Here is a 17,037-nt window from a genome sequence, read left to right as displayed (position 1 = left end):
TTGCTGTATCTGACCCGACCTTGTTGGTTTTCGTGCAGTTGGATAATCATGTTGAGGAACTTTGGGGGACATCCGATGCGCTCTAGTATTTGCCAAAGCCCTTTCCTGCTCACGGTGTCGAAGGCTTTGGTGAGGTCAACAAAGGTGATGTAGAGTCCTTTGTTTTGTTCTCTGCACTTTTCTTGGAGCTGTCTGAGGGCAAAGACCATGCCGTCCTGTCCAGAGAAGAAACAAGCCTTCCGTCGCGCATGCAGCCATCTTCAGCGCAAACTCCGGGAGATCCAAAATGAGTGGTGGACTAGCCTCGCCAAACGAACACAGCTCAGCGCGGACATTGGCGACTTCAGGGGTTTCTACGAGGCTCTAAAGGCTGTGTACGGCCCCTCACCCCAAGTCCAAAGCCCGCTGCGCAGCTCAGACGGCAAAGTCCTCCTCAGCGACAAGATCTCCATCCTCAACCGATGGTCAGAACACTTCCAATCTCTTTTCAGTGCCAACCGCTCAGTCCAAGATTCCGCCCTGCTCCAGCTCCCTCAACAGCCCCTAAGGCTAGAGTGGATGAGGTTCCCACCCTGGATGAGACATATAAGGCAATCGAACAACTGAAAAGTGGCAAAGCAGCAGGTATGGATGGAATCCCCCCAGAAGTCTGGAAGGCTGGCGGCAAAACTCTGCATGCCAAACTGCATGAGTTTTTCAGGCTTTGTTAGGACCAAGGTAAACTGCCTCAGGATCTTCGTGATGCCACCATCATCACCCTGTACAAAAACAAAGGCGAGAAATCAGACTGCTCAAACTACAGGGGAATCACGTTGCTCTCCATTGCAGGCAAAATCTTCGCTAGGATTCTACTAAATAGAATAATACCTAGTGTCGCCGAGAATATTCTCCCAGAATCACAGTGCGGCTTTCGCGCAAACAGAGGAACCACTGACATGGTCTTTGCCCACTGACATGGTCTAAATGTTAGTGGCAAAGTAAAAAATCACCTGGTCCAGAAGAGATCTTTCTAGGTTGCTGAGGGAAGTAAAGGAAGCAGCCGTGGAGGCCCTATAACACTTCAAACGTCTTTTGATTCAGATAGCCAGCCTCACAACTGGAAAATTGCAAATATTACATCCTTGAAGATCAAGATACACCTTGCAGAAAGGCATAGGCCTGAGACATTGGTTAAATATCTTTACTTCCTATGAATGCGGTGCGACCTGCTGTGTTCATCCAGTTTTTACTTAATGTTGAGCTGAGTACTTCACAGCTGGTAAGAACATAATATTCTATTTCTGTGCTGTGTGACTCAAGTTCAAGTTGAAGTCTATTTATCATCGGATTGTACCAGTACAACCTGATGAAACAGCGTTTTCCAGTCCACGGTGCAAAACAGTGCAAACACACATACAGACATAAATATACACAGTACATATATACATTATATTAAAATAAATATTATTAATAAATAGTAGAGCCTTGGAGAGTTGATTTAACAGTTCAACAATCATACAGAAATCTCACTGTGTGACACCATGATTTTAAGGAGATATGGAAAGGTTGGAATAAAAGACAGATGAAATTTAATACTAGGAAATTTAATGTTACATTTTGGTTGGAAGTTGTGATTGAGCTGGATCACTCCTGCATCAGCAAGTGAAAGTTTGACTGGCTGAATTATCTTGTTCAGTAATGTTCCCATTCAGTGAATCAGTGATGTTTTACAAAATGTTCTGATATGTACTGCTTTTTTTTTAACCCTTATTCACAAATGTAGGAACATAACGAGTGTGTCAGGCTGTATTTGTGGCCAAGGAAATAATGTTTCGGGTAAATGATATTTTATCAGAAAGCAAAGTGTTGGGATACATGGGTGTTTTTCTAGTTGGCAATCAGTGGTGAGCAGGATGCCACAGGGGTCAGTACAGGACCCACAACTGTTCACAATGTACATTAATGATCTGGAAGAGGGTATCTAAGTCTGTAGTGTGGTGTATCTAAGTTTGCTGATGACCCTAAATTGATGGAAAAGCAAATTGTGCAGAGGATGTAGAGAGTCTGCAGAGATATCTAGATAGTCTAAGTGAGTGGGCACGGGTCTAGAAAATGGAGTCCAATGTTGGTAAATATGAAATTATTCACTTTGGAAGGAAAAAAGGAAGATCAGATTATTACTTAAATGGCAAGAAATTGCAGTATGTTGTTGTGCAGAAGGACTTAGGAGTGCTGGTGCATGAATCACAAAAGGTTAGTTTACAGGTGCTGCAGTTATCAGGAAGGCTAATAGAATGTTGGCCTTCATTGCTAGATGGATTGAGTTGAGGAGCAGGGAGGTTATGCTGCAACTGTATAGATTTGAAGTACTGTGTTCAGTTTTGATCTCCTTATTTGAGGAAGGATATACAGATAGACCCTGACTTATAATGTTCCAACTTAGGATATTTTGAAGTTATGATGATCAGATTCAGTTTTAAATAAAGGTAAGTCATTGTCTACCTGCATCAAAATGGTTGCTTTTCCCACTGAAGGAAATGCTTCCATCCATCAGTGCCCGCAGATTGCTTCCTACCACCAACCCCCTAAACATTATCATTTTGGTACTCTTCTTGTAGTGGAGAGAGAGCAATAGTGCCCAGGACGCATGCACACTTCCAGACATAGGTTGTGAGGTGAAGCCCCGACATCTCTGTTCCTGCTGGGAACCCAACATCCACGCTCCTTCAGAATCCTGACATCCCCACTCCTGCCAGGAGCACGAGATCCCCACTCCTGCTGGTTCCTGGGCGACCTTTGTCTGAACGTTCCATTCATTTAATAATTGTTTCTACACTTGCTTCAAGATTAGGTCTTTTTGTGTAGCTCTTGTTATTTGATCTGCTTATTTTCTTTTGCCTGGAGAGCATTGATTTTCTGTGGCTTATTCCAGGAATACATGATATGACTGTCACAGTATGTTTATTTTTGATCTGTACAGATAGACTCCGATTTACAATATTTTTGACTCATGATGAAAGTCCTGAAATCAAACTCTTTTGTAAGTTGGGGTCTACCTGTACTGGCCTTGGAGCCAGTGCAGAGAGGTTCACTGGATTGATACTAGAGATGTTAGCCTATGAGGAGAGATTGAATAATCTGTGACTGTACTCACTGGAATTCAGAAGACGGGGATCTTATAGAAATATATAAGATTATGAAAGAAATAGATAAGATAACAGTAGGTAGGTTTTTTCCACTGATAGGTGAGATGAGAACTAGGGGGCACAGCTTCAAGATTTAAGGTCATGGATTTAGGACAGAGATGAGGAGGAATTGCTTTTCCAGGAGAGTGATGAATCTGTGGAATTCAGTGATCATTGAAGCAGTGGAAGCTACCTCAGTAAATATATTTAGGACAAGATTGGATAGATTTTTTGCATAGTAGAACAATTAAGGGATAAAGAGAAAAGGCAGGAGGGTAGAGATGAGCCTATCATCAGATCATCCATGATCTTATTGAATGGTTGCGAAGGCTTGATGGGCCAAATGGGCTATTCTTGCTCCTACTTATATTCTTAGAACAGTTCAGTTTTTATTCTCTGCTTTCAAGCAGAATTTTATTTTGTAGAAATATGGCAGCAAATCAGTGCCAGCCATAATGCATGGTTCTAAACAAATGTTCTAAACATGATAAGCTATTCAGACTGAATTGTATTCATGCCCAATGAATCATGTAGTAACTGACAGATTCAGTGATTTATTGTTCAGTTCACCTTACTGCTGGACTCCCCATGTAACGCAAGTACCAGGTAATGTTCATCTCCATTACACGAGTACCTAACTACCTATCCTTGATCTTCAATAGCATCATCATCAATATTCTTGGGGTCACCCAAGAAACGGAATAGAACCAGCCAAGTAAATGCTTTGGATACAAAATCAAGTGAAAGGGTGGATATCATTGATGTGAGTCTTATCCCCTGACACCACAAAACTTTCTATCATCGACTGCATCAAATCAGAGATGCGACAGAATACTCTTCCCTTACCCAGAGATTCAACATTCAAGAAGCTCAACACCATTCAGGACCAACAGTCCACTTGGTACCCTATCAGTACCATAAACATTCATTCTTTCCATGACCAGGGCACAGAGAGAGTAATATTATGGAATACACCAGTTCATCACTAAGTCTACTCTAACTAGCACCTCCCAAACCTGAGATTTCTGCCACCAGGAAAGTCAAAGGCAGTAGACTTGTGAGATCACCAATCCCTTTCAAGTCACATACCATCTTAATTTAGAAATACATAATTTCTCTGTCATTTTCAACCCTGGAAGGATACAGTTGTTTAAAAAGTAGCTCATCATCACCTGGTCTCGCTGATGTTCGAAGATCCCAAACCACAGAAGCTTTCTTAAATGGAGGAGTGAGTTTTGCGGGTTTAAATGCCAAAATGAAATATGAAAGGCTGCAGACACTGTGATTGTAGTAAAAACACAAAGATACTAGAGGAACTCAGCTGGTCTCACAACATCCATAGAAGGTAAACATTTTGGGCTAGATCCCTTCCTCAAGGTATGGGAAAAACAGAGATTCAGGCATCAAAACCACACTTGTTATTGATTCCCTAAACATGCATTTGGATTATGTAAGTCCACAAAAATTCTCAAAAACCATGTACAAGTCCGCATTTACAATTCTCCCAAATGTTGAGTTCCTTTAGAAGGGTCAAGTGGAAATCAATGCTTATCTGCAAAGTATAAAAATTAAAATTGCTGCAGGGGACTTCATACTTACAAATAGTATAAAAACAGCTAATGACAGAAACCTGAAGATAGCAGTTTCCTTCTAGAGATTTTTAAAATGTGTAAAATTACAGAATCAACTTAGTAATTTAAGCAGATAAAGTGCAGAATTATTCTTTTAGTTTTAAGATATATTCAAAGCTTTTGTTGTTAATGGCAGGTTAACTATTGTGACAGAGTATTTAAAGGTGATTTGGGAGGAATTGTTAGAGTAGGTTGCACACAAACATTTTTAAACACAGAATTTTTGCAGGACTTTTGCAGAGGGCTATTTTTCAGAAAGCAACAAAGTAGCAACATTCAGCAGTGTGCCAGGGAGAGCATGTGATCTTTGCGGGGAGGAGAACGGTTTTGCTCTCAGAGAAGGAGGGAGCAGAGAGAGAAGGAGAGACACAGAAATCGGTTCCAGAGGGACATGCTGGCAAACTTTGAAGGACTGCCTGGTCAAAGGAGAAGACTGGCTGTCTGAAAGGAACTCTGTGGTGACTTGAAAGAAAGAAGATCATCTGGAGAACCCTGAAGAATCAACAAAATTGATTAAAAAGGAATCAGGTGCAGATGTCCTGGAACAAAAGGAATCTCTCTCTGAAAACCAACAAGAACTCTCCTGAGTGGTAACTATTTGCCTGTTAAGCACCAAAGCCTGCTGAACTTTATTAATGGTAACTTCTGTGCTCAGGACAGTACAGTGACATTGGACTGTGAATCAAAGAACTTTTCTACACTTATATACACATTACAGACACATACACTTAGAATTAGAGGGGGGTTAAGTAGGTTAAGTAAGTTGATAGTAATAAGTTAAAGTTTAATTCTGTTTTCATGTGCAAGGATAATTAAAATCAACCTTTGTTTAAGTAACCCTTTGTCATGGTGCATATCTATTGCTGCTGGGTTATGGGGTCCTCTGGACTCAGTAACACTATGAATGAACTTTTCCTGGTGCTAATACTTGGTTGTTATTCCATAGAAAACTTGCTTTGAAGCATCACCCAGACAAAAATCTTGATAACCCAGATGCTTCTGAGAAGTTCAAAGAGATCAACAATGCTCATTCAATATTGACGGATATTTCAAAACGTAACATTTATGACAAGTATGGCTCCTTGGGTCTCTACATTGCTGAACAGTTTGGTGATGAGAACGTGAACACATACTTCATGCTGTGTAGCCCATGGGCAAAGGTAATTTACCTTTTTTTTAAGCAACAGTAATATTTTCTCATATAGACCAGATTACATAAAAATGTAGACTGAATTTCTATTCACACTTAGAAGTTCAGAATTCAAAAAGAAGGAAACTGGTTTTCTAATGCTAATAATGCATCTCCAATTGTTTGTCAGCAATTCCAACATTTTTTTAAGTTTCAGAGCGATTTGTGGAATCATTATCAGACAAATTTAATACTAATCCTATCTTATGAAACCTGACAAAAAGCTTAGTCAGAAAAGTAAGTTTTAAGGCACTTTCAAGTTGGAGGAAGGCATATTAGAATGCCTTTGGGGCAGTTCAGTAGTGTGGCTGATAGAGCAACTATCTCACAGTTCCAGCAATTCAGGTTTGATTCTGACCACCAAAGCTTTCTCCTTGTGACCAAGTAGAACTTCCCCAGCTACCTCGATTTCCACACATGCCCCAGAGATGTTGATTGGCCACCATAAATTATCCCGTGTGTTGAATCTTGCAGGGAATTAATGGAATATGAGCCAATAAAATGAGATTAGTTAATGGTCGCCACAGTCCAGGTGGGGCGAAGAGCTTGTTTCCATGCTGTTACTTTTCATGAATGTATGACTCTATGAATTTGGCAACTGACAGCAATATTGTCAATGATGGAGTGATCTTTCCTTTGTCTGGTCCAATGATCAGTGATTCCTTGGTGTCTGGTGCCAGTCAATCTGATGCTTTAAAGACCAGAGGAGATCAAAAAACTGGAAATCATGCAATAGATAACTACCAGAGCGTAGCTAGTGGAAAACAACCCAAAAACTCTGAATAAGAGTGGTCAAAGCAAAGCAGGTGAAATTAAACGACAATAGGCTGACACGTACTTAGCTTCAGAAAGCAGTTAAGAAGAGAACTGCCAGCGAGATTATCCTTGGGGTCAGTGTGTTCCCAGAATCTGCTCCTAAGCATTTCAAACACACTCATAAAACACACTGGAGGGCAGATGTTAGCACAGTTAGTCTTGCATTCTTCCACTGGATTCACCACATACTTCCTCCCATGTGCGATAACATTCCATTCATCAGAATGTGGTTGCTGACCTGTAATGATAGGGTAAATAGTTTCTTCATTTTTTTTTGTTTTAATTTGTTTGAATTAATATCATTTAAAAACAATTTACATAATTGAATTGGCCTTTAACTTTATTACATTACTTTTACAAATTGTTTTTCATTTATTTTATATCAATTTCAGCTGTCTTTAAATTTCTTTGATTCAGCTGTCAAAGAGCCATCAGAGCATTCCAACAGGATCTGCCACCTGAGACCTCTTGTGGACTTCTCCACCTCAGGGGACAGTTGGTGCGGCAAGGATCGGAGCCCATTTCATCCACAGCACTGCAGATGTTTGGTGGAATTGTGGGGATTGTGATTGGGGTGGTGAGGGTGAGATTGTGAGGCGCAAGCCTGATTGAGAAAAATCCAGCCCATCATCACTTCTGACAAATAGTCTTTGACCTGAAACACGACGTAGAGCATTACACCACAGTACAGACCCTTCGGTTCACAATGTTCTGGAACCCTCTTTTTCTTGCGCCCATGTTCCTGTCTAAGAATCTTTTAAATGTCCCTATTGTACCAGCCTCTGCCACCAGCCCTGGCTGTGCATTTCAGGCACCCACTACTCTCTGTGTAAAAAACCTACCCCTAATGTCTATCCTAAACTTTCCTCCCCTCACCTTATATAGATGACTTCTGGTATTTACTACTGTCACCCTGCTGGCTCTCATAATCTTGTGGACCTCTATTAAGACCCCTTTCATCCTTCACTGCAAAGAGATAAGCCTTGTTAACCTTGCCTCATAGAACATGTTCTCCAATCCAGGAAACGTCCTGGTCAATCTCATCTGCACCCTCTCCAAAGCTTTCATTTCCTTCGTGCAATGAGGAGCCCAGAACTGAACATAATATTCCAAATGTGGTCTAACCAGAGATTGATAGACCTGCGACATTGCCTCGTTAGCTCTGTAACTCTTCTCCACAAATGCTGCTTGGCCTGCTGAGTATTTGCAGCATTTTCAGTCTTTGTTTCAGAATAACAGCATCTGTGGTGCTTTTAATTTCTGGCGTTGCTTCTGATTATTTCCTGTGTCTGATTTGCTTTTTACCAGGGAATCTTTATATTCTGTGGGGTCATCACTTGCTTTTACTGCTGCTGTCTCTGCTGTTGTTGCTGTAACTGTTGCTTTGGTAAATGCAAACCCAAGTCCCCAGGAGCTGAGGAGTATGAATATTATGTCTCACCGGAAGACCTGGAAGAACAAATTCGCATAGACACAGAGATCGGTAAGTGCTGAAGGCAAAATGCATTTTCTACTTTGGCTCGTCAGGGAGCATTCAGATTGGCCAGGTGACCAACAACTTCTTCCGTGGTTCTTTCTGGGTGCCCTGAGGGAAATGGAGAAACGAATGTGAACTCAGTCTCCTATGTGGCCCTGACCTAACGTGGACTTCCCCTCCGTACCGGGTGGCACCCCATCTAATTAGTGAAATCAAAGAGCATCAGCTGTGATATTTCCTTCTGGATGGTGAGCATGTATTTTGAGGGGTGTCTGGAAGTACCCCCAGCCACCCCAGGAGCCGATACAAATTCATTACAAAATCGAGCAGAAATTTCCCTCTTTGAATTGTACTTGGGCCTGAAGATTTTCTTCATGCAACCTGAAGGACCATGCATTGGAAGGCATTAAATGTAATGCACTGTTTATAAAATTATATTCTTTGATGAAATGTCATTTTTTCATTTCTTTGTAACATTTTCCTACGTTAAAGGCACAGTATAAATGCTAGCTGATGTTAATGAAAATGAAACACTGCACTGAACATGACCTGTGGGAATTTAAAGCACATAGAATCTCCTCACCAGTCGATATCCTGGTAAACCTGCTCTGCTGATACTCATCTTGACGTTGATTGGATGTCTGTCAGCTGATTTTTACAAGTTAAGCTTTGATACTTGATTGAGCTTCCACTTATATTTACTAATGGAATCACTGAAATGCTTTCTGTTTTCCATAAAAGGAGCCAACAGAGCCAGGCTTGGCAGTATGCTACCATCTCTGGTTCACTCTGCTACCACCGGGGAAAGGTATAGGAGTCTAAAGACAAGCACTCAGTGGCACAAGGACAGCTTCTTACCTGCTCCCATCAGAGTCCTGAATAATCAATAAACTAAAGACACTGCCTTACTTTTCGCACACTATCAATGTTATTATTATTTTATATTTTAATGTTGTAAGCTGGTTATAATATGAATGTTCGCACTGTGACGCTGCCACAAAACACCAAATTTCATGACTTGTTCATGACAATAAATCCTGCTTCTGATTTTGATGAATGGTAATATTTGATCTCCAGGGATGTGTACAGTCACTGTGGTTACATCACTGGAAATGTATCCAGAGATTTGTGCCATTGGGCTGGAGTCATGATTCAAGCCCATTTAAAATCAAGTAATGCAATAAATCTGGAATAAAAAGTTTGGGTAGCTCAGATGACCACAGTTCAATCCTGACCTCTGAGGCTTGATATCCATGTGGGAGTTGTATGTTCCTCATGTGAATCTATGGATTTCCTTCTGATGCTTCAGTTACCTCCCATATTCCAAAGACATGGGTTGGAAATTTATTGGCCACTATGAATTGCCATGAATGTAAATAGGTGATAGAATTGATGGCAACATGGAAAGAATAGTTTGTGAACTTGCATGGTGATGCTGGGCTCAATTGCCTCCTTCTCTGTTGTATGGAAATGTGGTCTTCTTTACTAACCACAAAATAACTAGTTTGTCATTTAGAACCTATCACATGAGACAATCAAGCAGAAACAAGTCATCCTCAACTCTGTGGGACCACCTAAGAAAACAGGAGGTAGGAAATCTGCCATCAGATTAATCCAAGTCCACCAAAGTGAATGGTTCATAAATGCCTCAGATCAGAAATTGGGATAGGCAATAAATGCTGACCTTGCCAGTGAAAATATTTCCTGTGAAAATATGAATAAAGAACATACTGTTATATGGGGCTAACATTTACTTTTGGGAAGATTAGATCCATCAAAATAAACAGGAATTGAGATCAATGGGTTGTTTCAGGTAGATTGTGGTTTTCCATCAGATATGTGGAATACCTACAAATTAGACTCTGAGTCTTGAGCAAAGGCACAGGAATCTTGAGCAAAGAGAGGCAGGAGGGACTCAGCAGGACAGGCAGCTTCCATGGAGAGGAATGGTCACTTAACATTTTGGATTGGGACCCTTAAATGAAACTCTCAACCTGAAACATTGAAACTGTCCATTTCTCTCCATGGATGCTGTCTGGCCCACTGTATCACTTCAGCATCTCCATATTTGCACAAATTATACTCTAAATGTATTCTGTTTGCAATATAATGTTTTCTAAAAATCATGAAAGATTTTAAATAAGACAGAACTGAATATTTAGTTCCTTTCATGAAAACACCCTGTTGAGGATGTTGTGGAGAAAGAGTTCATACACAGCCAGGCAAAAGCTGACTGGTAGAGAAAATGTTGAAAAGTCATCTGTGAAACTCATTTTTAATTGTACTTTACCAACGTAAACATCTCCAATGGCCTGATCTGAGCCAACCATTGGGAAGGGGTAATTCTCTGAAACACATTCAATACCAATTCTCAAAGTTCCGACAGTGACTTGATGGAGAAAATTCCCCAACACAAACCATCAGTATGGATGTGTTGTCACAATATTTGCAAGCAACACGGTACTTTATAGAAGCTTTTAAAATATCTCCAACAGCCTGCCACATGACTTTCCTATTTTTAAATGTTAGAAACAGATTACTGTCCCATCACCAACATACATTCCAACAGCATTCAAGGGTCAAAGGGCAGAGTTGCTTGAACAAGTATGAGCAAGAGCACAGACTTCTGCTCTCCCCTAGTCAAAAGTAATTAGACCCATTGGTGTGATTAAGATTATATTGCTGACATTTTTTTATAATTGCCCATGATCTGGCTGTTCTCAATACGTAGAAATGGCTTATTAGCATGGCTCAGGCTGTTTTTTTTCCACACTTTGTTCATAACAACACTTCTGTCAATACTTTATGCGCTGTAGTTTGCTGGGAATTGCTGGCAATTCTCCACCAAACTGCTAGCATTAAACTCAGTTGAAGTGCCAGGAAGTTTTGGGCTCCATCATTGCTGATGTATTCTATTGACAGTTTCACAGCTCTGGTGCAATGCTGAACTCCACGGGAAGAACAACAGCAGAGCAATGCCCTGCCAAATTCTTCAGCACTTGGGCAAGCAATCTGTCTGCTGAACCCGTAAAAGATTAAACACGGCACAGAAATGGATGTCCATTCATTTGAATTAAGAGGATTAGCTGCAAGAGAGAAGGGGAAGCATTCATTTACATTTTCTGAACTGGTTGAATTTACACTATTTTTTAAAGTCACTTAGTAGTGATTTTATCTTTAATACTTCAAGAATGTTTCTGAATGTGAGGGAATGTTAGGAAGCCTTCAAAGTCCTTGACTCTGACAATCTGCAAGGTCTGAATATGTGGATCGACATCAAAAGTCTTCTTGGCCATTTCAGGTCTTGGTTTTGTTCTGACCCACTTGGGTAACATCATGTGAAACCCTCATTGCCTTCTTGCCTTTAAGGATCAGGATGGTACTTAACAGAGAGTCAACATTGTAGGATCTACAAAACTAGGGGGCCTACACCTGTTATGATGGCACAGTTTGATATTTTTGAATTGTGTATTTTCTTTTCTATTTAGTTCCTTGCCTAGAAAAATGACAATTTCAGTGGGTCTCGGAATTTCCATTATTGGTACTCATTCTTCATGTATTTTCATAGATATTCAAGGTTGAGTACATTATTACACAGCCCAATTATATCATTTCCCAGAGTACACTCAGTACCCAGAAGGAGAAATTTCTTCTCGGAACAGATGCGACTTTGACCCAGGGAATTTGGTGCTTTATAACTCATCAGATGGTAAATTTATTTGAAGATGTAAGAAAATCACACATTTTTAGAGACAAAGTAAAAAGTTAGCACATTGTATAGTACGATAATTCTTCTGAAACTCTACTTGTGTTTAAATTTTGTTTTCATTTATTTTTGTTTCCATTTCATCTTTGTTTGCTTTGAAGCAGGTGAAAATGTATAAAGTAGGGAATAACATTCCATTCTCCCTAATGCAGTTCACTCAACAGCCGAGGCAGAAAATGTTTCTTCAGCTGCCATTGCTTAAATGGTTTAGGAGTGGAGCCACCCATGGATATTTGCAGTGTTGTCTGCACAGTGAAAGCAAAGTTTTTACTATTCATGCCTATCAGATAAGAGTAACTACTTATAATAAAAATGCAAGTTGTGGGATGGGGAATAAAATCATGTCATTAACACATACATTTTATAGGAAGAAATAACTGGTCAACAGGTAGGGCTTTGAGTTAGCTTGTAGTAAAAACTTCCATAAACTTTTGGATATTGTGACCCTTTTGGACCTTGTGATATCTATCTCTGAGGCTGATATTAGAACATCATTCAAGAAGGTGAACCCTCACAAGGCATCAGGCCCTGACAGCGTACCTGGCAGGGCACCGAAAATCTGCACCAACCAACGAGCTACAGTGTTCACAGCTATTTTCAACCTCTCATTGTGGCAATCAGAGGTTCCCAGCAGTTTTAAAAAGACATCAATCATCCTGGTACCCAAGAAGAGTAGCATGGGCTGCCTCAACAACTTCCGCCCAGTAACACTAATTTCTAATGTGATTAAATGCTTTGAGAGGCTGGTCATGGCCAGAATTAACATGTATCTAAGTAAAGATGTGGACCAACTGCAATTCACTTATCTTCACAATCACTCTACAGCAGATGCAGTATCTCTGGCTCTCCACTCAGCTCTGGATCATCTCTAAAACATACATATGCCTGCTCTTCATAGACTACAGCTTGGCCTTCAAAACCATTATTCCCTCAGTGCTGATCAAGAAGCTACAAACTCTAGGCCTCTGTACCCCACTCTACAACTGGATCCTTGACTTTCTCATTGGAAGACCACAGTCAGTACGAATTAGAAACAACATCTCCTCCTCACTGATCATCAACATAGGCACACCCCCAGGATGCATGCTTAGCTCACTGCTCTACTTGTTATATACACATGACTGTGTGGCCAGGCACTATTCCAAAGCCATCTACAAGTTTGCCAATGACACCAGAGTTGTTGGCAGAATCACAATCGGCAATGAGGAAGTGTATAGGAGGGAGATAGATCAGCTCGTTGAATGGTGTTACGACAACAACCTTCCATTCAACATCAGCAAAATCAAAGAGATGATTGTGGACTTCAGGAAGAAGTTGGGGGAACATGACCCAGTCCTCATTGAGGGCTCAGAAATGGAGAGGGTCAAGAACTTCAAATGCCTGGGTGACAACATCTCTAAGGAGTCTCCATGTAATCAAAAAGAAGACTTGCCAGAAGCTATACTTTGTGAGGTGTGTGAGGGAGTTCGATATGTCTAAAGGACCTTTCATGCCAGGCTTCCACCTGAAGGTCAGCTACAAATGCGGAGGGAAAACATAAAACTTAACCTTTCATTAGAGCAGCCCTGAAAGGCTGCACCTGTGCCGCATTTACATCGAGCACCCTCCAGAGCGTCCTCCTCTGTGTTTCCCAGAACAGTTCCAGCTGCATGAGGGGATTATGGGTAGGGAAGACGGCCACTGCTCTGCCGCATTTTGAGCTGCAGAAGCAGCCTGATGAGGCTGTCACAGTCCGCACTGGCTGCCCCCTGACACCCCCCGCCGACCACCCCTGGCCTCACAGCTCCTGCTGCCTGATGACTCCCGCTGGCCCCCAGTGTCCTGATGGCTCTCGTCAGCCCCCGCTGCCCTGACGGTTCCTGCCGACCACCCCAGCCTTAAGGGGGTCATGGAGGGAGAGGGGTGAGTGGAGAGATGGGTCGTGGGCTTATGGCATCATCAGCCCGCCCCTAACCAGCCACTTTCGGCGGCTGTACATTCATGAGGCGGCAAAGCGCAGCACTCAGCCGATTATCCTTCCCCAAGAGGGATTACAGTCGGCATCTTGGAACTGGCTGTGGCTCATTCAAAAAGGTAAGTCTTCTGACGTAAGGGTGGAGAATCTCTGCCTTTACAGTCAGACTTTTTCTTTGCATGAAAGGGCCTACAGAAGACTCTCATAAACGTCTATAGGTGAACTGCAGAGAGCATTCTGGCTGGTTGCATCATTGCCTGATATGGATGGGCCAACTCTCAGGACGTGAATAAACTCCACAAGGGTGTTAACTCAGACCGATGACATCACAGGCAACAGACCACTCCATCGAGGATATCTACATACGATGGTGTCTTAAAAAAAAGCTCCTTCTATCCTCAAAGACCCCCACCTCCCGGGCTATGTCCTCTTTACTCTGCTACTATCAGGGAAAGGGTACAGGAGCCTGAAAACAAGCACTCAACCACACATGGACAGCTTCTTCCCTGCTGCCATCACATTTCTGAATAATCATTGAACCAAAGATACTGCCTTACTTTTCATGCTTATTTTATTTTTATACTAATGCCATAAGATGTTTATAATATATGTTTGCATGATGCTGTCATGACAATAAATTCTGATTCTGATATTGTATTGGCTTCGGAGCAGCATGTTCAGGCATCTCCTTATGTCTGTTTAATGTGCTAATGCTGTCTTTGATGCTTTGTGGTTACAGATGGGGACACTCCAATCGTTCTTCAGCCTACAAATGCAAATGAAAAAACTCAGCTGATTGGAGATAGTCGAAGGACCTACAACACAGATGGGTAGAAATTGAGAGAACAGAAAGTCGAGCTGAAATTCCATGCAATCTTTAAAACAGGGTGTGCCTTGGAGAGAGGTTGCAGTTTTCATTTGGAAAATTAAGCCATCAACTACCGATTTTTAATCGCTTAAAAACATCATCAATTATATCGAGATGTTTCAAGAACTGATCAATGAAAACAGTCCAATGTTGTTTTGTTGCTCTGGACACTTCAGACACTTTAGTATCAAATTTCTTTCTTTATTTCGCGTTACCTTACAACTTTATCTGGAAATTAGCAGCCTTTTGTTTTAAATTGTTCTGTTGAATATCATCTATAATTATACTCCAACAATGCCAGCTAACTGAAATTATTTACCAGACTTTGGACAATATGTGACAAGATTTCATTTTTTTTGGATAAAACAGTGCAATTATTAGACCCTAACAATGCTTTCCACTTTATTAACTATTCATTGTCCCAACAGAAAGTTAAACATGAATCTTTTACTACTAATATTTCAGTAATTCTGTGGCCTAGCATTACATTCTCTGTGAGTAGAATATTGGAATTGCATGTCTAAAACCAATGGTCCTGCTCATTAGTTAGCATTGCAGCAAGAGAATTGGGTGGCAAATACATGAAGTAAAACAGATTGGGTAATCCACATTGAAATACTGTACTAATTAACTATGACAAAGGTTTCTGCAGAGTGCTTCAGGTAAAAAAGGAAGTTCATTAAAATAAATTGAATAAATGCAATGCAAAAATGGTTTGATGTGGCTTTAGAGCAGGGACTGTAATGTACTTCCAACCTTTCTTGACTATACCTTTGGCTCAGGACTTGCACTTCCACTCTAAACTATGTTTTAGCTTTCATAAGATACACATTTCTCAAATATTTACTACCAAAAGGAATAATTTTCTATTTTGTGTGCAACAGTATCAGAGAAATGTTTAAAGCTCTCAGAAAATGTTACAATTCTTGTATTCTTAAACCAATTTCTGGAATAAAATTAGTTTTTGTAGTGATTTACATTTTCTTTTATAATCACCAATTAAATAAAATACCATAGCAGACATTGAAAAGAATAATTTTCTGATCTGATGCTTTTGTTGGGAAGCCTCACAACCTACAGGTTCTAATTGAATATATTTTTAAAATCCAATACGGAATACATCAGATTTTATAAAGACATCACCATCCCAGCTACTGAAGTTTCTTTCAACTGGAAATGTACAGGTCAGAAGTTCCTTCTCTCAAGAAAACTCAATGCAGGTATTTCTACCTTAAATAAGAATGAGAATAACTGAGTGTGTTTACCTGCCTCTTTAAAACATTTTAGGTTGTTGTATGATTACATTTAATTTGAAAACATTAAAAAATGTTTTCTCTATTCTATGTCTGTAATTAAAAGTTGTTAGATAGCAGCACAAGGTATATTTGAAAATAAACCCCACAATAGTTTTCCGAAGGTATACTGTATGCATGGTGTAACTTTTATGGTGGTTTCTTTTAGAATGATTTTTTCTTTAGTTTGCACAAATGGATGTTACCTTAATATTATTTTTTAAATGAACTGTTCAAAATTAACGAATAATTATTTGTGTTTTTCATTTCATTGTGCTTTTCATTTCCTTTAAAAAATTGTAAATTGTTCTCAGCAGTGTATGTTTCTACTTGAATATAACCTCTTATTTGTAAAAACCCCAGTCAACCACTTTCATTTGTTTTGTTCATTGTGGAAGCATTGTCAGTTATTCAACGATGAAGGAAGTGTGAATTTGTAGTTTAGGATATTTTAATATCAGACAACTCATTAGGCAGTGGATTCTCTGTTGTAAATTGCTAGTCTTGGCCACAGTGTTTTACAGATTCCAAGAAGATCTTGTTTCTCTCCTCGCTTCCCAGACTGGAAATTGTGAAACTTAAGAATGGCCATGGAAGCCGATATCCTGCACTATATTTGGCTGTATGGCTTGACACAACATTTTCAAAGTTTCACTGTTTCGGAACTTTGCATTCAATGCTGGTCTTTATCATTGATGCCTGTATAAGCCCTTACATTTGAAATCATGTTTCTAACAAGAAAGCACCACCTTAACACAAATAAAAATTTTGCAGATGCTGCAAATCTAAAGAAAAAATACTGAAAATATCTTTGCTTCAGAATTCCTGAGCATTTCCCGAATTATCTATGTGTGCTCTAAAATTTAACTGTATCACATCT

The 17,037-nt window shown here is 40.2% G+C and overlaps 1 protein-coding gene across 3 annotated transcripts in view; it reads left to right on the top strand.

Moving 5' to 3' along the window:
* Positions 1–15,769, top strand: part of LOC138755414 (dnaJ homolog subfamily C member 5-like) — a 48,979-nt gene extending 33,210 nt beyond the window's left edge. For 2 of the 3 annotated variants that reach the window (XM_069921367.1, XM_069921366.1), the window contains exons 3-5: positions 5,742–5,955; positions 8,109–8,283; positions 14,737–15,769. In XM_069921367.1, the coding sequence (XP_069777468.1) occupies positions 5,742–5,955; positions 8,109–8,283; positions 14,737–14,831 (484 nt within the window). In that variant the 3' untranslated portion in view covers positions 14,832–15,769. Of the gene's footprint in view, positions 1–5,741; positions 5,956–8,108; positions 8,284–8,769; positions 8,875–9,018; positions 9,164–14,736 lie in introns of those variants that run through there. The other variant, XR_011352264.1, reaches the window with a different exon arrangement.
* Positions 15,770–17,037: the final 1,268 nt, after the last annotated feature.

This window comes from Narcine bancroftii, chromosome 2 (assembly GCF_036971445.1).
Source record: "Narcine bancroftii isolate sNarBan1 chromosome 2, sNarBan1.hap1, whole genome shotgun sequence".
Taxonomy (NCBI): Eukaryota; Metazoa; Chordata; class Chondrichthyes; order Torpediniformes; family Narcinidae; genus Narcine; species Narcine bancroftii.
This window is presented reverse-complemented; position numbering and strand designations above follow the sequence as displayed.